General features: G+C 49.1%; 2 protein-coding genes across 3 annotated transcripts; both read right to left on the reverse strand.

Annotated features, from left to right (window-relative positions):
* Positions 1-1,623: 1,623 nt before the first annotated feature.
* On the reverse strand, positions 1,624-6,496 carry RPL26 (ribosomal protein L26). The gene is made up of 4 exons (XM_006176933.2): positions 6,359-6,496; positions 5,395-5,567; positions 4,175-4,315; positions 1,624-1,795 (listed from the first exon to the last, which is right to left on the reverse strand). Exons 2-4 carry the CDS (start codon positions 5,560-5,562, stop codon positions 1,667-1,669), a joined length of 438 nt encoding a protein of 145 aa, XP_006176995.1. The 5' UTR covers positions 5,563-5,567; positions 6,359-6,496; the 3' UTR covers positions 1,624-1,666.
* Positions 6,497-10,067: 3,571 nt separating this feature from the next.
* Positions 10,068-16,938, reverse strand: RNF222 (ring finger protein 222). Of its 2 annotated transcripts, XM_032498763.1 has the most exons (3): positions 16,478-16,936; positions 13,480-13,694; positions 10,068-12,896 (listed from the first exon to the last, which is right to left on the reverse strand). In XM_032498763.1, exon 3 carries the CDS (start codon positions 12,867-12,869, stop codon positions 12,234-12,236), a length of 636 nt encoding a protein of 211 aa, XP_032354654.1. In that variant the 5' UTR covers positions 12,870-12,896; positions 13,480-13,694; positions 16,478-16,936; the 3' UTR covers positions 10,068-12,233. The 2 variants fall into 2 exon arrangements, with proteins under 2 accessions (XP_032354654.1, XP_032354653.1); XM_032498762.1 differs by lacking the exon at positions 13,480-13,694 and having other exon boundaries at positions 16,478-16,938.
* Between the last annotated feature and the right edge of the window lie 8,266 nt (positions 16,939-25,204).

Consider the following 25,204-nt stretch of genomic DNA (forward strand, 5'->3'; position numbering starts at 1 on the left):
ATCTTCCAGATCACACCCAGCTGAAAACAGCATCCTTCCTGTGCATTCAGCAACTCCAGCTGATTGCCATCTCTCCCTCCTCTGAACAGCCCGCACCACTCACTGGAGCGCTTTGCTTTGTATTTTCAGTCAACTGGATCAGGTGTACACAACCTAGAAGGTAGGGGCTGAGGCTTCTACTTCGCTGTATCCCCTCAGAGGGCTATGAGTACAGAGCTGAGACAAAGATGTTGAAAGAACATATGTCAAACACTTGGCTCACAGGTACAGCAGACAGGCAGAGAGGCAGTGCAGGGGTACGGTTAAGAGTCTAGACTTGGGGAATTCAATTTCTGACTCCATCATTTACTGTGTTACGGGAAAAGTTACTGAGGCTTCCGCAATTATAAAATGGGGAGAATACTAGTCTCCATCACAATGAGTTATTAGGACCACTCGGTGACAATGCAGATAAAGCACTTAGTACAGTGTCCCCGCCACTTCCACAGTACAAACTCCCGCTTATTCCTGAAGACCTGGTTCAGGCATCACCTCTCTCGCGCGGCCTTCCTCCCGGCTCCCGCCGCCTCGGCACCACGGCGCCCAGCTGCACACCGGTTCGGCCCGCCAGTCGGGTCCCCGCCCACTCCTCCGAGAGCGGCCAGCACGGGGCTGAATAGATGAGCCAGGCCGGCGGGAGGAAAGGGCCGGCGACCACCGAATCCGGGTCGTTTTGCAGGAGAGGCCCGGAAGGGGAAAGGGCTGCGCCTGAGCCGCAAGTTCGGAGCCCACTCCATCCATAACCCGGTCCCACGCCCTCAATCCCGCGGCCCCGGAGCCCGGCCGCGCCGGAAGCGGCTCTGCGCCGACCGGAAGCCCCTCCTCCCGAGCAGCCGCCGGCGCCGCCAGGCGGGAAGACGCCTCACGCCAGTTCTAGGCTCGAGATAGGGTCTCAGCGGCCCCGCCCAGCTTGCAGGCCGCAGCGTGGTGGACGGAAGCTGCGGTGAGGTCACCAAGGTGGCACCTGGGGCCGGAAGGTGACCTCGGCTAAGCCAGCCGCTAACTCAGGTCTATCCCCTGCGTTGTAGCAGAGGCTCCAAGGTAAGTGCTCGCCTCCAGCCTGTAAAGTAAAACCGCACTCGTCGTTCTGTGCGCTTACGGGGCTAAAGTGAGGCGGGGCGCGCACGAGCGTTGCCAGCAATTACTGGGTGCACCTTATCACCCAATCCTCAGAGAGAACCTGCGTTTTAGATAAACACTTGCTTCAGATTGTAACTTAAAGATCTGTTTTGGTTCTAATGGCATTCACCCATCTCCACAGCAGAAAACAAGACTAAAGGGGGCCCTCGGGTATTCCACTGTAGCTTAAAATAATGCTGCCTGCTGTAAGAAAATCACTACTTTATTAGTCCTGATTTCAGGATTTTTTTTAGAAAGTAAGCATCTCTATTATTAAGTAACTGATGCTCCAAGTTAGTTAAAAAAAAAAACAAACAACTCTTTAAAATAGTACTTTTCATTAGAGGAATCAAGGCATAAGACAGGTGTTGTTTGCCTAGACAGCTACCATCACCTGAACTTCCCTGAAAACTGACGCTGAAAACTACGCGGTGCCCCCAAATCACCACACATAAACGAAGTGTCTTCATTTTAACAGTTTTTAATGAAAGCTGTATACAAGATTACTTTATTCCTGCATCTTTTCAATTGTTTCTTCCTTGTATTTGCCCTTTTCCTTTCCTACTTGGCGAGACTTCGCTTTACGTTCGAGGATCTTTTTGCGGTCTTTGTCCAGTTTTAGTCTGGTGATAACCACCTGCACAAAAGAAAAAACTCTTTTAAGCTTTAAATAACTACCAATACAGAACACATGGGAAGGCCCAACATTCAATCCCATTTCCCAAACCTGTGGTAGTGGATGCCTGAACACTCAGTGCCAGAAATGATTCTTTACCCTCGAACAAACTTGGCTTAAATTAATGTTCACTAATGCTCCACCAACAAAGAGAAGGCAATGTGGCATCAGTGGTTCTCACATCCTCTTCTGTGCTTTATTATAAAATCAGCTTCTTTTTCTACTGCAAAATGTATCAACTGTTCTACTCCTCTCACTCCAGTTTTATAAGCTAACCAAATCATACACATTTGTTTCTATAGCAATGTTAGTACCGTAAACTGGAAATATGTAGTCTCCACACATGCTTCAACCTGCAAAAGCTTTAATGAAGTCACAGAACAGACCTTATGCAAACAGATCTAGTCACTGAAGATGCCCAGATTATGATAAATTTTAGTCTTATGAAGGCAGGAGAGGGAAGGAGGAAGACAACACTGAACGAGGTCTGGAAATACGGCATGGTGACCAAAAGACAACCTCTGCCGCCTTGGAGCTTGTATCTAGTGTGAGATGGAATGCTGGAGAACAGGGGCTAATCCCATCGTGATCCGCAAGGCCCTATGGATAGGGTTGCATCTAAAGAGACCTATGAGGAGTGAAGTGTTCCAAAGAGAACAGCAAGTACAAAGGTCCAGAGGCAGGAGAACATCTATGTTTCTCAAACTTGAGTGTACCTGAAGGGCTTGTTAAAATAGATCCCCAAGTCCCATCCCCAAATCCTGCTTTGGTAGACCTGGGAACAGAATTTACAATTCTATCAAGTTGCCAGGAGACACTGCCAACCAGCAGGCACACTGAGTAGCATGGCTGTAGGAACAGCAATGGGGCCAGCAGACTAGAACAAGGAGAGTAGAATAAGATGACCTCAGGGAGCTGGTGACAGGAGATCAGGCAGTCTTGTAGGCCACTCTGATGGTAACAAGCAGACAGGATTCTGGATAACATGTGACAGTAAGTCAACAGGGCTTAACTGACTGATGTGGGGAGCGTAATGATCAATAATGGTATTTTGGCCTGAGCAGTTAGGACAGAGCTGACACATGCTGTGATGGCAGCAAACTTCAAAGTTTCAAGGATAAAACCAGGAGTCTTAAACATGTCAGTTTTGAGATATTGATCAGATATCCAAGTTGAAATGGAAGATAGTCAACTGGATATCGAGGTCTGTCTGGATTAAGAGTTGACGACTAAGCCACAAAGAGGGAGATCAACTGTATCAAATGCTGCATAAAGTTCAGAAAACACTTCCAATCAGTCACTGGACTGGTGACCTTGACAACAGCTAATCTCATGGTGGGGGCAAAAATATAACTTAAGTAAATAAAGAACAGGAAAATCGTTGCTCTTAGGAGATACATACTGAAGTAATTAAGAGGTGAAGTGTCATGATGCTTGAAATCATGCAAGAAGGAAAGAAAATGTTAATTATGAATTCTAGGTGAAAGATATGCAGCAGCTGTTTCACTGAACTAGTCTTTTCGACTTTTCTGTAGTTTGAAGATTAGATTTATGGTGCCAACTCAAGATCCTAAAAAAACCCTCAGTATTTGAACAGGCACCAAGTGCATTCATTACCTTTATAGTAAACATTTTTTGAGTGTACATCTATTTTTATTGAGATATAGTCAGTTTACAATGTGTCAACCTCTGGTGTACAGCATAATGCTTGTCATACATGAACAGACATATATTCATTTTCATGTTCTTTTCCACCACAAGTTACTACAAGGTATTGAATATAGTTCCCTGTGCTATCCAATATAAATTTGTTAAACGTAACTTTTTTAACAGAGAAATGAGACACTGCTTCACGTTAAAGTCCAGGACATGAGAATTAGACCATATCTTTTATCCTGGTTTAGATACCATGACCAGTGGGATGTAGCCTGAGCTCCAGGTTTTTCCCACCTGCAAATGGCTGAAAGCCTACTTTGCAGGGTTGTAAAGCTGCCTTACTACTTACTCAGTTCCATTTAATACACAGGGTATCAGCTCCATATCATCTAAAAATTACCATATTTCCTAGATCTTAGGATCTACCCATTGTTAGATCCATCAGCTGACTAATAACCTTTAAGGCAAAGGCATCTTACATATACATAATGACAAAGACATCTTAACTTCATAAAAAACAAGTGCTGTTAAAATACTTAATTAAAATATAGTATTGGCTTTAAGACTGGATTCCAGCACACCTAAATCTGTTTCTTTGGGATTGGTCTATAGACAAGCAATCACATTTGCCAACAACTGCTGTCATTTCCTTCTCCCCTCTCAAGCATTCTCAGAAACACCCACCTTGCTGGGGTGAATGCCCACGTGGACAGTCGTGCCATTCGCCTTCTCCCGCTGCACTCGTTCAATGTAGATGACGTATTTCTTCCTGTAAACCTGGACTACTTTGCCAATCTGTTGCCCTTTGTAGTGCCCTCGTACAACCTAAACACAAATTCAAAAACAACAGATGTATGTGGATAAAAGAACATTAAACTTGTAAATCAGGAGAACTATGAGTCAGGTGAGCACCATTCATTCTATCAGATATATAGGTTCTTGCAATTTTGAGAGACTGAATCATCGATAGAAATATGCCAATAGTTCTATCTCTGGCTTTAATTAACCTGCAGATAAACTATGCTCCATATAAAACTACCGTGATGGACAGTGCAACCCTACCGCCCATGATCCACCAGCAATGAGGGGCTTGTAAAATGGTTAAAAATAAGCAACAAGCCCACCTTGGTTTTCTGTACAAAATTGACAAGGGAACTGTCACTGCATCTCAAAGGGAACAGGCCACAGGCTACAAATACTTAATTCACAACCTATTAAAGTGTTCAAATCAGTGCCAAAGAGTGGGCAGCAGCAAAAACTTAAGGGAGCATCCCACCTCTTTCCAAAAGGTTAACATCATTCTCTACCCAGGAGTCCCAGTGAGCCTCAGCTTGCCAAAGTGCTTCTAGACAGATGTTTCTTTCCAGCTGCAGACTCTCTCACATAGCGTTAAAGCTCATGAAATGTCAGTAACATGTAAGTTGCTTTAGAGACTACTTGAATCTTTTAATCACTAGCTGCAAGTTACAGCTAAGAAACATTTACAAAAATTTTCACTTTAATAGATTCAGCAAATAATCTGGTGGTCCTCTCAAACAACCATGTGAAACTGTGCTTCAGTTACAACTTCTATATCTGGATTATGACTCAGACGCAGAATTGTTTATTGGTCCTCAAATGCCTCTTCAACTACCAAACATACCCAGAAAAAAGATAACCCCAAGCTAATGTCCAGATTCCGAACCATCTTGTTTGACTGCATCTGATGCTTGGGACAGTTGATTTTCACCAAAGAGTAAAGGTGAAGAGCACGGCATCCTTTTTGTTTTTCAGTCCCTGACTCAACTCCTTTTGCAACCGTGTTCTGGGAGCCAGTGTCTCAGATGTATCACTTTCTGAATACAATCCCTCCTGTATGTCAAACAGGCGGGATATTAGCCAAGACGCCCGAACTGGGCACATACCTGAACTTCATCATCCTTTCGGATGGGCATGGATCGAACATTGTACTTCTGTCTCAGCTCTTTGGAAAGAGGAGAAGACATAATCTTCCTGCGAATGTGGGAAGGTGCATTGAAATGCCTTTTACGGTTCTTGCTTCGGTCAGAAGTCACGAAGGGATTGAACTTCATTTTGGCTAAAGAAAAAGTTAAAAGAGGTGTAAACCCTCAAACGACCAAAGTCTCACTCAGTTTACAAACAAGTAACTGCCAACAATTTCATCTTGAAAGTTCAGAATGCTCACGGAAACTAACATGTTCTTTAACTCTACCAAAAACTGCTGGAACTAAAATTGCCTTAGTGGGATGTTTTCTTTACTTGCTTATGGAATAAAAGGACTCTTCATTAGCAACACATTTGTTTTAATTAAATTTTTGGTTTACACTGTGAAACTCCGTAAATACTGGGTAGGAAAACTTAAGACAGGACTCACATCTCTGCTGAATTAGAGCAAAGCAGACTGACAATTCAATTCAAATACAGCATCACGTTTTAGAAAGAGCGACGTTCATCCACAAAGTTGAGCGTGAATATATTTAGTCCCCTCCAAAATGAATGAAACCAGGCCCCCCATCCTGAACCAGGAAATTGCACAGAAATATGGTCCAAAAAAAAAAGCCTTACAAAGGGCGAGCGCGGTCTGAAACTCCATAAAGTTATATCTTTAGAACACTACACTGTCCAGACTAGATTCCACCGCCCCGTCCCCTTCAGCTCCCGTTTCCGAGTCCTCAAACCCTTTTTCCTCCTCCCTTCCCCAGCCCGGCGGCACTTGAGCTGGGAGAAAAATAGCTCAAGACCATCTTGGCCCCCCTCCCTGGGTGCTACTTTGCCGGCAGAACAGTATCGGAGCCCCCAGGGTAGAGAGCCATCGTGCCCGTGAACAGATGGCTCCGGATTGCACGCGCCGTCCCAGCAAATTCTCACCCGCTGGCGTTTCAGCGATGGCCGCGAAAGGGAAGAGATCCACACGCTGCTTCCGGTTCTGTAAGTTTATGAGAAGATCTCGCGAGACCGTAGTCTCTTGGAATGAGAGGGGCGCGGAGTTTGAACGCGGAGAGGAAACTAGGAAAGAAGTTAATGACTAGTGTCATCTTTTGGCTCGGAGGGGAACTGCAAGGGGCTGCAAAACCCTTCTCCAGGTCCCGGTGCCTCCCTTCGGAGCTCTGGGTTCTGCAGCTGCGTCCTTTGGGAACGATGGTTCAGAGGAGAGTGACGGGGGATGGTCAGGGTCTGGGTAGCCCCCGCGGGTGTTGAGGGAACGAGCGGCCCCATGGACCCTTGTCCCTTCACTTCCCAGCACCAAGCGGCGGGGACCCCTTTGGCCGGGAAAGGGCATGTCCTACATTTGGCCGCCAGGTGGCGCTGGGGCCCCCGGCCGGCCGGTTACCTAGGTCACCTGGATATCTCAGCCTGGGCCAAGGGCTTGGGCGTCTCGAACGAACCTGTCCGGTAACCAGCTCCAGCCCGGCTCGTGCTGACTACTCCGCGGGGCCCGCCCGAGATTCGGCTCCAGCCGTCTAGAGGCTTTCCGAAGACTGGGGTCACGGGTCCGCCCCCGACCCTGCGGAAGTAGGTCTGAACCGCGTTTCTCATGAGCTCCCAGGTGATGCCAATGGTGTTGGTTCGAGACCACACTTTGAAGGATCGCGGCGTGAGGAAGTCTTTCCACGCAGAGAGCTGTGCCCTTTTCCGAGTTTTGCTGCGTGCCCTCCTTCAGTTCAGGATCCGGTGGAAGCGGGGCGTTAGTGCGCTCCCCTGCAGACGACTGCAGCGCGGGGTGAACTCCCGCCGCATGCCCGGCCGCGCACCCGGTAGGAGGTCGGTTTCTGTTGAATGAATAATGTAGGTGTCATACTGAGGGAAGACACGCATCTCCTGATACTTAAGATGTAGTGAGCTTGCTGAATGCTAGGGACGCTCTTCTAATCCCTTTGCATTTTTAGCTCCTTTAATCCACCAAGTAGTCTGGTGATCCTGGTATTGTCCCATTTTACAGATGGGGACACCGAGGCACAGAGAAGTGAGAGGAACTTGTGCAAGGTTATACAGAACCCGTCGGTTATAGACGAACCTGTGCAGGTTGGCTTCCCAGCCCCTTCTGGTAACTGGGGGTATGGTCCCAATCTGTAGGAACCCATGGGGTCAAGTCAAAGAGTGAGAAACCAGATCCTTGAGGGCCCAGGGTGGAATCAGTCAAAAACATGTGTTTTCGTGATTGAAAATAGTAGTGTTCTTAAACATGCTGTGAAGAAATAGCCCCAGATTTAATTCATAATTCAAAAATTCAGTTCTTTTCAACAAATGTTTATGGAACATCTTTCGTGGACGTTAGAGGTTGCAAAATGAAATTAGTCAAAGTTTCTTCCTGCGGGAAGCTCATCGTCTAAGAGCAGAGAGAAACAATGGAATCAACAACCACAGGACCCCAGAGAAGGACTCACTGAGCCCACCTGCTCTTGGTGCTCCTGGGCTTTGGGAACGCAAGAGAGCTCTGGGGTCAGGGAGCACCTGGGGTGAGGTCATCCTTGACTGAGTTTTGAGGAATGTTAAAATTAGCGCCATGAGGCAGTGGGAATAGCTTGAGGGAAGGCACGGAGGTATGAAGCCCCATGACGCACTGTCTCCAGGAGCCAGGTCCTGTGGCTGGCATGAGAGGCATTCAGGGATGAGCCCACGGGGCTCTGGGCTGAGCTGAGTTTGCTTTGGACACTGTGAGCCATAGGGAGCCATGGGAGGCTCCTGCGTTCTTCCCTTGCCTTCCTTTCTGGTCTTCACAGTTTCACCCCCTCCTCTTTCTTCTTGTCTTTACTAGTTTTTTTAATCATCTTTTCTTCAGGTCTCCCCATCATCTTCCTCTCTTCCCTCTTTGTTTCTTCAGCCTCCCCATCACTCCCTGCTGTCCCCCCAGCCCTCTCAGGCATCCTCACCTCCCTCCTTCCATCCAACACTGAGTCATTGAAATTAAACCTTCAGCCCACCATTTGGAAGCATAACCACTTTATACAGGGTGAAGATGGAAATGGTACACGCAGATGCAAATTGCTGGTAGCCTAGTTCTGGAGTCTGTTTATCTTCACAAATGTCTGTTGGGCATCTTGGCTCCACCCCTGTGGTCCTCAAGCCATTGCACCTGGCTGCCTTCTCTCTCGCTCTCTTCCTCCCATTCCTCTTAACATGAGTCCTTTCAAATTGGCTCCTTAGGGTCATTTTGAAGGTGGTCTCTGAGAAACCCTAAGACATACCAAAGCAGGAATTATCCAGATCACATGCCTACCTTCATGAACGAAACTTTTTTCTGAACACCCAACCATCATGTTTATTTGTTTATTCATTCATTCACTCACTCATGCATTTTTCAAATATTTGTCCAGCTTTTACTCTTTGCTAAATTCTGTGCCAGGCACTTGGTATGATCTTACCAAGATCGGTGAGATTTAGCCTCTCCTCAAGGAGCACACTGTTTAGGAGGAGGGCATGGACTTGTCAACAAACCCAAGTAATAAAGTGGCTTGGGAGGATGATGGAGATGCAGTGGGAGTGGCCAATTCTAACTCAAGTGGGGTGGGGACGCCTTTAAGGTAACCCTCGAACTGTTTCTGGCGAGCTGGGTGGGGGTTTTCCGGGTAGACAAGGAAGGAAGCACGTTCCAGGTGGAGGGAGATGCCCGAGCCAGGCCCAGAGGCCTGCACCAGCGCCGCTTGTCGGAAGTGCCTGTAGTGTGTGCTGAGACGCTGTTGTGGTGGTCGCTTGTCCTGGGCCAGAGGAGGGTGCAGGAAAGTGACAAGTTGTGAGGGTGGAGCAAGGTTGTTTATTCTGTGCCAAGAGAGGACATTTGGATCGAGAAGGAGCTCAAAGCGAGAGGTGGAGGTGGGAGAAGCGTGGCCTGTGAGTCATCAGGCTTCACTGAGGGTGGAGGTCACGGACCCCAGCAGTGGTGGGGAGAGGTCTCTAAAGTGCACCCAGGCTCCTGGTAACCCTCGTTCAGGGCCCACCTGCCACATGTGGACCCTTCTGCACACTTGATAGGCCCAGTGTGTATGAACGTCAAAGGTTATTGTGATGGGAGGTAGCAAAGTGAGTGTGTGTGTGTGTGTATGGAGGGGGGATGCCTCTGGACAAGGGGGGAAGAAAAGAGCAACTGTTTATGCTTAACCTCGGGTGTCCGTCTGTTTGTCTATCTGTTTATCCATGGTGTTATCTTTCCATAGTACCCGGACCCTAGGCTGGTTGCTTAAAGCGAAAAGATTTTATCTGAGAAAGGAAAGAAAATATGGAGAAGAAGGAATCAGAACAAGCACATCAAATGATGAGGCCCAAAGAATTTCCCAGGGTCTTAGAAACATTGAGAATATCAAACTTTTTACCTTCCTTCCTGAAATGACTGTAAAGCCTAATATGTCACACCTCTAACCAGACAGACCAGCCCCACTGAGCCGGGAGCTGACACTCTGGAACTGCCGGACAGGTGACCTGGTGGCTCTTGAATGTTCTTGGGACCAGCTCCTCACCAGGCAACAGGTGTGTACACGGAAGATATCTTTAGCTTCTAATATAATTTTTCAGTTTAATTTTTGAATAATACATACGTTTGCTTGGTTCAGAAATCCCTTTCCCACTCCATCGCTTTCTCATCCCCCTTCCACAGTTCATCACTGTTACTAGTTTTTTTTTTTTTTTAATATCTTTCCAATTGCTTTATGGACAAATAAGCAAACTGGAATGCAAAGTCTCATTCCCCTACTTTTACACACAAACTGTATCTGATACCCAGTGTTCCACACTTTGCCTTCTCCCATTGGCTGTTGGATCCTGGAGACTTTCCTTGTTCTTTTTACAGCCGCATAATGTCCCTGCACCTTTAGTGACTGTTTTTTTCATCAGCTCTGTGCTTCCCACCCACATTTGCAATGTCTCTGGAATCTTTGAGAAAATATATACCTTTATTTAAAAAATAGCTCTTGACATTCATTGAAAATAAAAGAAGTGCCATTGACAAGTCACCGCTGAACAACATGAAAACACTACAGGTATTTTGGAATCCACTTTTGGCAAACACAGTGGAATCTGCAAAGACTAAAATCAGGTCCCTAGAAATTCATAGAAGTGTTTAAAGCAGCCTGGTTGTGGTTAAAATGGACTCACTAGAGTCTTTGTAAATTTAACATTTTAATTCCTATAATAAATATTTCCCCCATGAATCTGCCTGGGTCCCCCCAGTAGCACCTGTGCTCTTCTCCAGTTGTGAAAAGAGCGCAGAGAAGCCCGAAAGTGCTTTCAATCAGCCCTCTTGTGTCCAGAAGTCCCCTGTAGCATGGCTCCCATCCCCTGGGGGTCCCCACATGACCACCACTGCAGGCTTTTAGGAACAAGGTGAGAGGCGGGGCGCCATTTCTCTCCCGACAGTCAGCAAACTTTGCCGAGAGAGGTGTGGGCTGAAGAGGGCTTAGCTGTTGGCACACCTGGGCTGCCAACAACCACCTGTTTGAGAGAAGAGCTTGAGGTTTTTGCTGTTCTTAATCCGAAAATTAAGATGATGGCTCATTGACTTATGGGCCTTAATAAACAGAAAACAGCTGTCCCCGAATGGCTTGCTCCCCGGACCCAACCTGAGATTTTTCCAAGGTCCTCATGAAGGATGAGGGTCCAGGGTGGGGTCCCCAGGTGAAGAGGCCCTGGCTGGCTGCCCACAGCACCTGGGCTCTGGCGGTCACCGAGTCAGCTGCGTCCCTGTCAAGCACAGCTGTTCCCTTCCCCACCCTTCCTTGCCCAGCCCAGCCTGGGAATCCACCTCGGAACTGGCCCAGCTGGTGTGGCCTCTCATGAATGAGTGGTTGGTCATGAGGAGGAGGACCTGGGCTGGGAGGGAAGCAGGAGCCCCCAGGGCTGTGTTTGCCCACATAGTTCTCAGCTGACTCAAGCCCCGGCCACCAGGCTTCCCCTGGACTCCCTACCTTGCAGGCCATCCTTGAGAACCCCAGCACTCAAACTTTGGACCATTTTTGGGCCTGGGAGGCCTGGGGAGACCTCTGGCTCCGTTTGTGGTCATTCTTCTAGCCTCGGCTTCTGCCAGCAAACCCCAATTCCTGACATGGCCTCAGCTCCCCTTTTCTGTTACTTCCCCCAGGAATCCTGGGCCGCAGCCTCTGAGATCAGCACCTCCCTCGGGGAAGACCTTCCAGGCGGGTGATTTGGGGGTGGGAAGGTGGCAGGTGCCCAGCTGTGAGGGTCATAGGTGGACCCTGAGATTCGGGGGAACACAAGTGCCTTCAGCCCTGGTGCCACCCCCTCTGTTTGTCCCTGGGCGCAAGCTGGAGGACGCTGTGTGGGCATTCTGACCTGAGGAGTCCTGCCAGTGGGCCCCCATCTGGCAGGATGTGTCATCAGGACTTCCTTGTCCCCGCACGGAGCCCTACCTGGCCTCAGGTGGGTCACCTGGCAGATAAGGGCCACACCTCCGGGCCGGGGAGCCCACTGAGGGGTAGCACCCATCTTCCTACTTTGCTCAGTTCTAGCCTAGGGGAAAGAGGAGGTACCTGCCAAGGCTGGCCGTCACATTTTCCTCCCTGGCCTGGAACCTGGCATTTCCATTTCAGCCTGCAGCTCAGCTGCTCAGCTCAGCTCTGGCCTTGGAAATCCTGCCCCTTGTCGTGTCTGAGCCCCTCTGGGAGTGGGGAGCCCAAGGTGGGGAGATGCCCCGGGCCGCCCCTGGACCAGGGCTGCGCCAGACCCCTCCAGCCTGGCTGTGCCAGAGCAGCTCTCAGGCCAAGCCTGGCTCGGTGGCCCCCGCAGGTGCCACTGCTCACGCCTGCTTCCTCACCAGCAGCACCCAGGGCAGGATGGCGGCTACCACAGCCACCACGGTGATGAGGGTGATGAGCAGGAGGGCCCGGGAGCGGCAGCAGAACGACCGGGTGGAGCTGGGCGCCGGGGAGGCCTCCGAGAGCTCAGCTAGGCTGCGCCGTGGCAGGATGCTCTCCTGCTCCCCCAGGGGCATCCCGTGGCGGCTGATGATAAAGATCTGCGGCTCCCGGGGCAGGCTGGGCGGCAGGTCCAAGGGCAGCTGGCCACCCTGACTTGGGGACGGCCTCCAGACAGGCTGGGAGACGGCCAGGGGGTTGGTGTGGCCCAGGGCATCCGGTGGTGGCACTGGGGGCAGGCCCACGGGCACGGCCAGGGTCTGGGAGCTCTTGTCCAGCATGGAGGGCCAGCGGGAGCTCTTCTTGCTGAGGAAGGTGACATAGCGGCAGACGGGGCAGACGATGGTCCTCTGGACCTGCCCGTCCACTCGGGTGGACAGCAGGTACTTGACGAGGCAGTCATGGCAGAACACGTGGCCGCAGCTCAGCGTCCGGCTGGCGCCCTCCAGATCGCGAAACTTCTCATAGCACACGGGGCACTCGCTGCCCGAGCTGTCCTTGCTCTCCACCTCGGACATGGCCGCTCCGGGAGGGCAGGGCCCTAGCTGTGGGCGGGAAGGGCCACTGCGTGAGCATCGGTGCCTTTTCCTCCTGTGCCCCCCTCCCAGCCTCCCTGCTGCGCCTCTGCTTCTGCCGCCTCCTCCCTGTCTCCTCTCCTGTCCTCTTCCTTTTCCTCCTACCCTTTCATTTTGCTGCTCCTCCTCAGTGACCTCCCTGCATTAAACCAAGACCTTTAGGAGGGATGAGGGGCCGCTTCCAGAAGGGGATTGGGAGACAAGGAGCGATCCCAGCCACGCTGGACTGTGAAGGAGGTTTCTGGTGTGAGGAAGGTGTCGCCTCTCTGACACCTCACCTCAGCCATGACATATATGCACAGCGAAGTCACCACCTTGCCTCTTCCTGGTTCGATGCCAGAGTGGAGGCAGGAGCACCCATCTCCCCCAGCCTCAGTCCAGGCTCCAATGTGCAGAGAGGCTGTTGTCCAGCAAGTCCTCTGCCACCCCTCAGTCTCCCCGCTCAGGGGCTGACTGACCCACTGGATTGTACTCGGCCACTGGACCGAATTCCTCTGTGCGGCGTGTGCCTCGTACAGCAGTGACTGTTTTGAAAATAAAACTCAGAACTTACACATCCAAATGCCCACTAGCCTGCCACGCAGTCACGTTGGGGAGCTGCGGGCTCATTCCTCTGCCCGCCACAGCTCAGTCATCCTTCAGATTCTTCTCAGAGGCCTGCCCGAGGCAGCGAGAGAACCTTCGGGTCAACCTCTGTGAAGGCAGAGTTTCATCCTTCGAGAACGTGTCTGGTATTTTGGAAATGACCAAGAGCCACTGGTGCCCAGCCTGGCGAGAAAGTAAATGAGGAGTCAAGTGGCCTGAGACTGTTTCAAATCAAAGATAGAGAGTCACCATAATGTGACAGGTGGGTTTCAGACTTTATCTGAGACCTGAGAGGCCCCAAGGATGCTCTCAGCAATGGCAGCATTGTTGGATTAAGCACAGTTTCCCAAGGTGATGATTTGAGGGGAAACACCTGTTTGGGTATTTGATGCGGTCCGCATGTCCGCAGTATCACAGCTGTGTAGTCTACACTCATCTAAACAGGGTCTTTAGAAAGAACTGTGGTCACCTGTTCATACATTCTTCCACCAGGGACGTAGACAAAAGACTTCTGGACACGCTGGCAACTGTTACATTATGGGCAGCCCCCAAGCCTGAGAGAGGACACAGTGGGACCAAGGTGAATTAATAGGAAAGACAAACTATCATTTGTTCAATCAGAAATCTTTTGGAATCTCTCGCCTCTCTTGGCTTGGTTCCAAGTCCACTTTGCCAAGTTGCAAATGTCCCCAAAGTAAGAAAGAGCAGAAATGTGTGGAGGTGGGGAGAGGGAGCTGGGGACCCTGGCGGCAGCACAGAAACCTTTGCAGGGGTTTCCAAACCTTGGTCTCTGAGCTGCTCGGTGTGCTCCCCAGGTTGGGGCTGGGGGTTTGGGTGCTCAGTCTTTGCAGCTGGGTTCAGATCCTTGATCTCGTTACTGTCTGCAAATTGCTTAACCTACCCAAGCCTTAGTTTCCCATCTCTAAGATGGGATTGATGATAATAGTACTACTTCCCTTTCAGGGTTGTTCAGAGTATTAAGTGAGCTAACGTGAGTGGAGTCTGGCCCACAGTAAGTGCTCAGTAAACAGCAGGTGTCATTGTTAAGGCAGGCTGAGTCCTTTCCCCTCCTTGTGCCTGCCTTCCGTCTGCTCCCTGAATGTTCCTTGTTACGTAGATAACTAAAAAATAATAATAATAATAAATTAAAAAATCATACCCTGGAAGAGGGCAGCTCTCCTCAAATTAGAATAACTGAACAAGATGACAATGGATTAGGTAAGTGATGGGCAATAGACAATTAAGCTGGTGATTCCAGTGTTTCTCAGTCATTTTTGTTTCGTAACACACTTGCAAATGTCTAAACTGGGGATGTTCTCAAGTGCATCCATTTATCTATCCATCCCTCCATCCAGCCAGCCAATTGTTCAGAAAATACTGAACACCTGCTGCATGCAGGTTACTGGGCTGGGCACTGGAGATCAGCAGTGAGCAAGAAAGCCCTTCAGGAAGCTTTAGAGCCTAGTGAACATTTATAAATTTTCTTGAAAAAGATTTTAAAAAGGAGGAATGGTGCGGAGAAAGGACTTTTGAGGTCATTTAGTAAAATCTGGTTTTATAGGTGAGCAGACCCAGGTCCCAAGAGGGGGACGTGACTTGTCCGAGGTGACAGAGAGGGAGATGGCAGAGAGAGAGATTGATTGATTTCATAGGTGGTATAGAGAACATTATTAGCATCAGAGGGTAGATTGGGTGAGTAGATATTAGCCAAGTCAGGAGGCACTATTCTCCTTAGGATGAGCAGGGGAGCAGGGAGGACTGAGTTTAAGGAAAAATTAAAAGGATGCATCCCAGGTCCCCACCGACAGCCTCTCTGCACAATCCCTTCCCCTTCCTGTGTTTTGAGAGAGGCAGGCCATTTACGTCTGGACGATGCCACCCGCCCATCCCCACCTTCTCACCTCCCTTTCTCAGTCTCCCTGACGCCTCCCTCCTGGTGTCCCTCCCTTCCTCTTAATTCCATTTCATTCTCCATCCTTGAGTTCCTCGTACGGGCCTGACTGTCTTGGATGCTGGGGCAGAGGAGAGGGCAGCAGAAGAAATGGGAACATGCTCTGGTTTGGGTGCAGATGAGCGGAGTAACAGTGCAGGACATTATATGCATCCCCATTGGTGCTTGAGGAAATTGTGGGGGGGGGAGGGCTGGAAAGTCTTCCTGGGAGAGGTGGGACCAGTGTCGAGCTAATAATAAATAATTACAACAGCAGCTCTTTCCTGACCACTAATTATGTGCTTGGCATTTTGCATCCCTTCCTCATTTCATGGTGACAACAACCCTGGGAGGTAGACATTATCTCTGTTTTACAAATGAGGGAGCCGAGGCTTAAGTAACTTGTTCAAAGTCAGGCTGCTAGTACAGGGCAGACCAGGGACGCGAGGCCGGGCCAGCCTGGCTCCGCAGCCCGTGCTGGGCACCACTGCCTCTAGCGAGGGTTTGCATGAGCCTCCAGACCTTGGTCCAGGAGTAGGTGAAGAATGTGGCAGCACGGGAGGTCCCAGCCCTCACACCTCTACACAAGTGCCAATTTCACAAACATCCAGGGATGAAGACACCTAACGAGAGCTCCAGAATGCAGCTGTAGATGTTAGACACGCACAGCTTTCTGTGTGTCTGTCATACCTCGCAGCAGCAGCCCATTGTGAGGACTGGTGGGGTGTCACCAGCTCGGGTGACCCCTGCCTCCCCACCCTGGGACAGTGAGCCTGTGAGGCAGAGCAAGACTTCTAGGCACCTGGGTCTCCCTCCTGGGTTCCCCAAGACAAGACCTTATAGTTTTAGCTGTGACCAGTTCCCTACCCCTAGACAACACACACACACACACACACACACACACACACCCACCACAACACACACACACACACACACACACACACCCTCAGCATCACTCCAGTGCCACCGCAGAACCCTGCCAAGCTCTGATTGCATCCCACCCCTTCCTCCCCTCCAGCCCAGCCCCCAGACTCACTCTGGCCGGGACCAAGGCGAGCAGCATCCACCTTCTACCCAGGGCTTCCGCAGAGCAGATCTGAGCCACCCAGAGGTGTCAGGCAGGCGGCACGTCCTCCTGCTGCTGTCACTGGGACAGCTGCCGCCGCCAGGGCATTTCCTAATGACTGAGCAGGTTGGGAGGACAGCGCCAGGAAGTGAATGTCGCCCAACCCGTTTGAGGCCGGGAGGCTCTTGGCGTTGCCCAGGGGTTTGGCCCCTGCTGGAGTCAGGTGACCTTGATGAGGATGCTAGGAAAGGGGCTCCCTGGCTTGAGGAGGAGCCTGGGGGTGAGTGCTCCAGACAAACACAGAGTCTCACGATGATGGTGTGACCCAGGAGCTCTTTGATGGAGGCTCCTTAGAGATGGCTCTCACCATCCCAACAACAAGAAAGTCACACTCACAGTCCTTCAGCCTCCTGGACCCGTTTCAGCGACCTTCCCCCCACCCCGCTGCTCCCCTGCCCAGCACAGGGTGAAGGGGGAGATCAGCCTCAGTAAGGCTTTGCCACCCAAAGTCATATACAAATATTTGGGTGATGTGCTTCTGAGCATTTGTCATTCATCCCTCACTCAGAGGCGCTCAGCTCCAGAAGACCAAACACCAGTGCGTAAAGAAGGAGGCGGAAGTAAACGCAATGAGGGAGAAACACACCTGCACGGAAGTCCCTGCTACTGTGTTAAACAGAAGTAAGTTCCAGAACAGCGTGTACGGTTCTGTCTATGGAAAGGATGATCATGCGTGAACACTTTTATTGAGGAGGAATCTGGAAGAAGCCACATCCAACTTGACAGTAATCTCCAGAGGAACTTTCTGACTTATCCGTTCCTGTGACATTTGAATGTGTGTTCCTTTCATGATCAGAAAAAAATAATCAAGAATAAGGCAGAAGCAAAGTGGAGGGGGGACTGCTGGGCCTCTCAGGGCTGGAGGCCAGTCCTCAAGAAATTGGTTTTCTTCTGACACAGGAGGTTCCTGGATCCAAGACTTAGCCAAGCATGAGTGTGACCCCCGCAGGGCACCCTAGGATGGCTCCTCCCTCACCCGACCAACCCTGGCCTGGCTCCATGGCCACCTAGAGGCTGGTGGGGGATGTGGGTCAGGGCAGTGCCCCGGCCACCACCCCCCGACACAGTACCACCTGTCATAACGTCCCTCCTGTTCTTTCCCTGAATGTGTGCAGACTGCCCAGGTACATCTGGATTTCAGAAAAACTGCAGTTTTTTAGTCTGTGTGCTCAGTGCAATATTTGGGAACTACTAATGGGTAAAGGGGAACCAACTGTTGGGTGACAGATGGAAAATAAACTTTTGGTGGTGAGCACGCTGTAGTGTATACAGAAGTAGAAATATGATGTACACGGGAAACTTGCACCAGAGAAACCAATGTTGCCTCAACCAACTTAAAAAATTTTAATACTTGGGATCTACTTACACTAATAAATTATCTAGAACTCAGATTTCATTGGGCATCCTATATTTCATTTTGCAACTCTAGTCCCAGAGGGCTGCCCCAATGTTTCCCCTTTCATCAGCACCTCCAGGGGTCCCTTCAGGAGTGTGGGCTCCTGATTCTGCCAGAGCTTCCTGGGGGTTCCTGAAAATTACTCTCAAATACTCAGCATCAATGCCCTGTGTGTCCCCTGGGGAGGGGACTGAGCCAGGCCAGGCTGTCCTTAGATTCAGTCTAACGTGATGTGATTTGGGGTCAATACATGAAGTTCCCAAATCTTTTCTGCTGGTCCTGCCATGAAGTTTGACTTTGAAGATTACCTTGAATATATAAATATTATCATAGTCTGCTATGGTTTTGTGTTCCAAAATAAGAATTCCACTTTAAAAATTAGATATACACATGCATATGTATATACACATCATTTATATATAAATATATATAATATATATATATGCATACTGAGAGAGTAAGTGTATCAGCTGGAGAAACCTTAGCTTAATTTTATTTACCAGGTTGTCTCCAGCCACCTAGCGATGTGCTAACAGAGCAGGACATAGGCCTGTTAAGTTTGGACAGGCAGAGAGGAATTCGTAGTCAGGAAAGCTTGAGAGCATGGTGTATTAGCCAGAAGGACCCAGCCTATAGGATTTGACAGTAGGGAGCTTGGGGACACTGAGATTAGTGCATGAACTTGTGAATCCAGGGCTGTGTGTGTGTTTATATAAAGAGAAAGTACCTGTACCTTTGGATAAATTACTTAATCCCTTTGAGCCTCAGTTGCTTCATCTGAAAAATGGAGATAATATGACCTACTCTGGTTTTGGGTAGATTAAATGAATGGATGCAGATGATGTGCCTGGAGCCATGCTCTTCTGCATTAAGGGCTCCATCAACATCTGTCACTGTCTCCATCATCATCATCATGGCAGCAAGAGGAGGCCTAAGATGGGTAAGAGGACTTGAACACCTTCTGCTTCCAGGGGCCTGGCCAGCCTGGTCCTGGCTTGGTGAATAAAGGATCTGTTGCACATCCCTCCATCCCATTAGCTAGTGTCTTGCCTTTCTCAGCAGAGAAATGCAAGGATGAATGGTGGAAGACTAGTTTTCAGCTCAGAGAGGATGGGACCAGTGGCCTCTGCTCTGCTCAGGCCACATTGGAAAGCTGTGTCCAGTTCTGGGGCCACATTGTGGGTGGTGTCGCTGAGACACTGAAGTGTGTTTTGGGGAAGAGGCCGGCCAGGATGGAGATGTGTCCGGAGATCATTTTGGCCCCAAAAGTTAAGACCTTCCTTGGAGAGACCTCTCTGAAGGTAGGAAGCTTCCAGGCAAAGGAAGAATCTCAGGTAAGGCTGGCTGCCTGACTGCCGATTGACTGCAGGTAGGTTTCTGCATGGAATGGCTATCTGGACCAGGACAGGAGTTCCCAAATAGCAGAACCACCCAGAGAACTGGTTAGACATACAGATTTCTAGGCCCTGTCTCAGGACTTAGCAGGTCTTGAGAGGGGCCTAGGAAACTTCATTCTATATATATATATATTTTTTTTTTTAAGTTTTTTAAAATTTTACTTTATTAAGGGAGGTACTGAGAATTGAACGCTAAGCATGCACTCTACCACTGAGCTATACCCCCCATTCTGTATATGTTTTAATTGGATGGATGAATGAATGGATTAATATGTAATGATGTAAGAACAGTGCATGCTGGGGGTCGGGGTGGGCATTGCTCAGTCATAGAGTGCGTGCTTAGCATGCATGAGGTCCTGGGTTCAAGCCCCAGTGCCTCCATTACAAATAAATAAACCTAATTACCCCCCCCCCAAATAAAATGGGAAAAATTAAAACAAACAAAAAAAGAATAGTGTATGCTAATGGTGGAATCTAACTATGGGATATGTGGGTTCTGAGCCTCTTGTTTTTTTCTGTCACTGCCGTCGTGGTCAGACACCTGACAGTGATATTCTACAGCTGAACGCACTGCTGCGGGCAGGCCTGGATCGCTGACTGGGCCCTGGTCAGGGACACCAAGGGCGGTTCGCCACTTAGGGTGTGCACTGACTGCCCATATTTGGCCAGTGGAGGCTTGCTCAGTGCTGGCTGTGGATGAGGATGGTCATGCAAGGGAGGCAGGGCAGGGAATAGGGGCTGGGGTCCAGGGGTGGGGGGAAGCTGGCTGCACCCTTGTGTACACTCATGGTGGTTGCACTTAAATGATGCCTTTGGGGCTGGAGGTATCTGTGCACATGATCCTTGACCCTCCTCCCGCCCTGTCTCCTCCACTCATTAGCATCTTGATTGGCCTGGGAATATGGGCAGATGGGAAGGTCTAACCAGGGAGGGCCGAAGGGCCCCAAAGTGCAAAGAAGGGGGATCCTCTGGTCCCCAGGGAGGCTCATTCAAAGGTTAAGCCTTCAAGGTGCCCTGCTCCCCTCCCTGCCACCAGCTTCTGGGGCCTCTGGGGTGAGGCCACATTCCCCACAGTAAGACCAGGGGAGGACTCTGAGTTGGCTGCAACCCTGACCATCCCCTCTCCCATCTGCAGTTGCCCTGCTTGGTGCCAGCCAGCTCAGAGTCTGCTTTGGGGTTTCAGTTCATTCATACCCCTGTGAATTTCCTGGGCTTGCCTCCTGCCGCCCCAAGGCTGCCCACGCTTCTGAAATCTCTCTCCGTCTTACCTGTTTCATTTGTCCCACCCCCTTGGGCTCTGCCCCCATTATTATGTAGCCTGGAGCCTTTGAACAGAAAACAAAGACGCAGGCTCGGTAGGCAGACAAGGGCTGCTTTCATTCCCCGCCTCGGCCCAGCCTGCACCCGGGGACTCAGAGCCACAGAGCACCTTCATAGATGCCCCTCCTCATCTTCCGCCCCTCTCTCTGAAGACTTCCCTGGCTCCCCACTGCCCTCAGTACAGAGTCCGCCCTCCTCAGTCGGCTCATGGGGCCCTCGCTGCCTTTCCCAGACTCTCTCTGTTTGTCCCCTTACCCTTGGTCACAGTGTGGCTACAGTGGTGGCTTTCAGTTCAGATCCCTTGATGGCCTTGGGTTTCAGGGGCTCTGATATTTTTATAATTTTTTTTTCCTGGCTGAAATGCCTTTCTACCTCATCACCTCTCCCCTGGCACCTCTATCTTTTCAGATCTTAAAGGAGGGGGTCCTAACTCATCTCTGTCGACTCCAGCACAGGGCCTGGTATCAGCAGAGCTCAATAACCTGATGTTCGTTAAAGGAATAAATCTACTGTCTTAAGCTGAGCTCACACGTGTAGGGTCAGGGTGTGTGCGTGTGTGCATGTGTGTGTGTGTTTGCACAAGAGAAGTTTGGGCAAGGCAATCATTCTCAATTCTATTCTAAACTCTTTTGGAATCCACACCAAAATTCCCTCCTCAAAGTCATAATGGACTGAGAACCTCTGGTCTGGCTGGAGACTGGAGGGTGAGCCCGCCCCTGGGTGAGAGCCTTACTTAGCTGCGGGCGCACCAATGCTGTCCGAAAGAGCATGGCCTTGGGCAGGTCCTCCTGCAGGTGTCTGGGTGGGGTACAGATGGGCTGGGGAAGAGGGAAGGCCTTGTGAAGGAATCTGGGGCTTTTAAAGGAAGAATCCTCCAAGGAGAACTTCTAGCAGTTTGTCTTGGTATTTTTTGCCACATCAAAGTACCACATGTACAATTGATTTTTCTTAAAAAAAAAAAAAGAAACAACAACAACAACAAAAAACGGAGGCAGATTTTAAACACAAATATTTACTTTTGTCTCATTCTGAGCATTCACAGTGTGAGATCACAGGTCTGATGTTCTAATTATATTTTTAATAAGCAGCAAAATTAACACATACTGTAAAAAAAAAAAAAAGGTTCTCTTGTGTGCCACCTGAAGTTGTGGAGCACACGGACCTTGGCTTATGCTGTTTTGAGACGAACATGGGATGACGACCTGCAGAGTGACAGAGGCTTGGGATCTCAGAGCTGACAGAAGCCACTTCAGGACTTTTCAAGGCTAAACCCGAGGCTGAATTTAAATGCTTGAGAGCCCACTGGCCTGGAAGCCGCTGAGTGGAATCAACCAAAGGAATCCTAAGAAGGAGAAAAATAGCTTGGACTTGAGGATAAAACGGGCAAGGATGGACGGTGACCCGAGGGTGCGGGCTGTGGCAGGAGGCAGAGGGTAGCAGCAGGGGTTGGGCACTGGGTGAGCAGGACGGCTGAGTAATGTCCCAACCCCGCGCCAGCCCGCAGCTCACCTGGTCTGGGTGCCCTCCCACTGCCACTCTCTCACCATCATAAAACACATGGGCCCTGAAAATCGCTAACTTCAGGGGCAGAGATGCTCTGGGACAGGTAGGGGAAGGGAAACCAAAGAGGGGGGAGGCACAGAGATTTGTTTGCAGGGCAGTATGTGGAAGGGAAATCTCCCCGCTTCCTGGGGTGGTGGCAGTTGCCAGAGAGAGTGCTTGATGAAAGGCACATCAGCCTTTGCTGGAGGAGTCTGAGTCTTCACTCGTCATCCTAGAACTGAAGGCCTCCCTGACAACTGAGACTCCTAGTGCTCAAGCCAGGTAAAGCCAGGGTCAGGGACAAAGTCAGGAGCGAAAAAACGTATTTTTTCTTTTTATAAAAATAGCACTACTGTTGGAAGAAACGTGGAAATTTCATAAAAGCATAAAAGTGAAAAAGAAACACGTAAGCTCTATACCACCCCTGCAGATAATTATTATAAATATTTTGGTGTTTATTCTTCCAGGCCCTATACATATTTTATATGTATAATATATACTTAAGTGAAAATAATTATACATTATATAATGTATAATTGTAATGTGTAGTTATTTCAAAATAAGTGAGATCACACTGAATACTTTTCAGACTTGGTTTTTTTTCAGTTGTTATCTTGTGATCCCCATTAAATATTCTTTTACACCATCATTTTTAATGGATGTAGTCATTCAGTTAATCTATTGATTGACATTTAAGTTGTTTCTAATTTTCCCTTATTATAAAAAATTTCTGCAATATGTTTTTTATTGCAAGTTGACCCTAAAAACAAACAGCTGGTTATTTTGCCAGCAAAAAAAAAAAAAAAAAAAAAAAATTTTTTTTTTTTTTATCCAGAATAGCAGAGGAATTGCAGGTTGGGGCAAGCAAGCTGTAGCTAAAGCTAAAGCCATAGGTAAGTCTAGCAGAGGAGAGGAATGTTACTTTATAGAGAACAAGATGGCAGTTGCAAGGGGTTGTTTTGAGGAAAGTCCATTGGAGGAAAAAGAGAGTTCTGGATGGTGGGGTGCTTCCCATTGGCTGGGCTTGTCTGGCAAGGAGAATTCTTCCTGTTGGGGTCAATAGTTGATACGGAGTCATAATGTGTGAGGGCTCCCCCTTCTGGCCACCCAACTTCATTTTAAATTAGGTTTCCTTTATTCTGTTTCATTCTTTAAACTAATTGTTAGAAATGGAATTGACAAGTCAAAGTCTAACATAGTTTTAAAGACATGGTAAAAAAAAAAAAAATGGTCGACTTTCCTTGCATAAAGGCTGTACCAATTTAGGCTCCCTCCAGCAGCGTATGAAATTGCCTCTTGTCACTCTCACTCACCTTGCCTGAGTATTATTATAACTTTATCTTTACCCACCTACCCCCCTAAAAATAACCCTCAAAGTCTTCTACTTCTGCCTGTCATCACTGTCTGTCAATATCCTAGCTCTAGACACCATCAGCAACTTGCATGGAACGCTGAAACGGCTTTTAAATTTCCCTTCCTGTTCTGCTTTTCTCTCACCCTTCCCCCATGGTACGTTTTCCACAGAACAGCAGGAATTATCTTTTTAAAGGATGTATATTAGTTGATTTTTGCTTCTGGTCATGACAGAGTGGCTTGTATCAGATTAGGATTCTTTTAGAGAACAATGTAAAAATTAGATACCCCCCACCACACACACACGCAGCTGTTTTAAGACTTCAGAGTGTAGCCAAAATGGGCAGAACTTAAGTAACCAGGATTCTGTACAGAAAGAAAACACTTTGAAGTAAGAGGGATTCTTTCCACTGCTTTCCTTAAGGAAACTCTTTATGTCTTGGTTGTAACACTAAGGGCCTGGTTCCCCACTTGCTCTGATGTTAGTGAAGAGAGGAATGCTCTATTGAATTCTTACGCTTTTAACCCAGTAGGAGCTGACAAACGCCTAATGAATTGAGGTCAAGAGGCCAAGCAAACATGGAGTGCTGCAATAATGTTATCCGAACCGGTGACAGGAATAACGAATGGTGAATGTTAAGGCTAAAGGAGAAGAAGAAATAAACCGGGCTGAGGAGAACTTCAAAAATTCCCAAGAGTGCCGCTGCAGACACGTGAGCTGCCGCTCTGGGAAGGGGATGCCTGAAGCCGAAACGTGTGATGCGTAGTTAATGATGACCAGCAGGTGGCGCTCTAAGCCGTCCGATCGCTACCCAGGCTTCCAGACTTGAGATTTTTGCTTGAGCACCTATGAAGTGGAAACAGACACCGGGAGCCTCGGAACTATAACTTTCTGGCTCTGTGCTTCCGCGAAGTCCCCAACATCCGGAGTCTTGTGGTGCTCTTTGCCTGTGGGTGCCTGTATTGCATCATCCATTCAATTCAATTCAGACCGGTGGCTCAGACTTCCACTAAGCAAACCAATCACCTGGTTCTCTTGTGAAAATGCAAATTATAACTCAGTCAGAATGGGGTGGGGGCCTGAGGTTCTGCATTTCTAACAAGCTCCCTGGTGATGATTCACGCTCAGTAGTTCCAAAACTTAGAATATGCTGACTACAATGTCCCTTCTCCGTGCAACGTGGTAGGTGGGAGGGTTTACAGCTTCCTGGAGTAAAACCCCACTGACACGTCTATCATACAAACTGAAGTCGAGCCAGTCGCCTGACCTCGTTGGGACTCAGTTTCCTCATCTGTAAAATGGAAATAGGAACAGCCTTTCCTTTAGAGAGTTATCTGAGAATTAAATCAGGATACTGTATGTAAAACCCTTAGCACAGTGCCTGGTGTAAGTAAAGCCTCAACAAGGCTTGGGGATACAGTAAGAGGAGAATGGAGGCAGGCAGGCAGCCCTCGTGGGGTCATAAATTGGAAGGAGCAAAGGTGAGAGGTAATCCTTAAGAAGGTGCCATCTCAGTTACCAAGGTATCTGTCATCTGAAACAGGGGAGCCAGGGAGCTGAGGACAAGAGGCAGGAGGAGGACAGGTCTCCTGATCAGGTGGCAGACCTAAGGCTGATTTTGAGGGAGA

The sequence above is a fragment of the Camelus ferus genome, chromosome 16 (assembly GCF_009834535.1).
Source record: "Camelus ferus isolate YT-003-E chromosome 16, BCGSAC_Cfer_1.0, whole genome shotgun sequence".
Classification (NCBI taxonomy): domain Eukaryota; kingdom Metazoa; phylum Chordata; class Mammalia; order Artiodactyla; family Camelidae; genus Camelus; species Camelus ferus.

Excerpts from the sequence above, each read along its gene's own strand:
- RPL26 (XM_006176933.2), bottom strand. The coding sequence starts at position 5,562 with ATGAAGTTCAATCCCTTCGTGACTTCTGACCGAAGCAAGAACCGTAAA. Across the intron at positions 4,316-5,394 it reads GAAAGGATGATGAAGTTCAG|GTTGTACGAGGGCACTACAA; the intron begins GTATGTGCCCAG and ends ATTTGTGTTTAG. Across the intron at positions 1,796-4,174 it reads TGGGCATTCACCCCAGCAAG|GTGGTTATCACCAGACTAAA; the intron begins GTGGGTGTTTCT and ends TCTTTTGTGCAG.
- RNF222 (XM_032498762.1), bottom strand. The coding sequence starts at position 16,504 with ATGCTGCTCGCCTTGGTCCCGGCCAGA. Across the intron at positions 12,897-16,477 it reads TCGCCTTGGTCCCGGCCAGA|CTAGGGCCCTGCCCTCCCGG; the intron begins GTGAGTCTGGGG and ends TCCCGCCCACAG.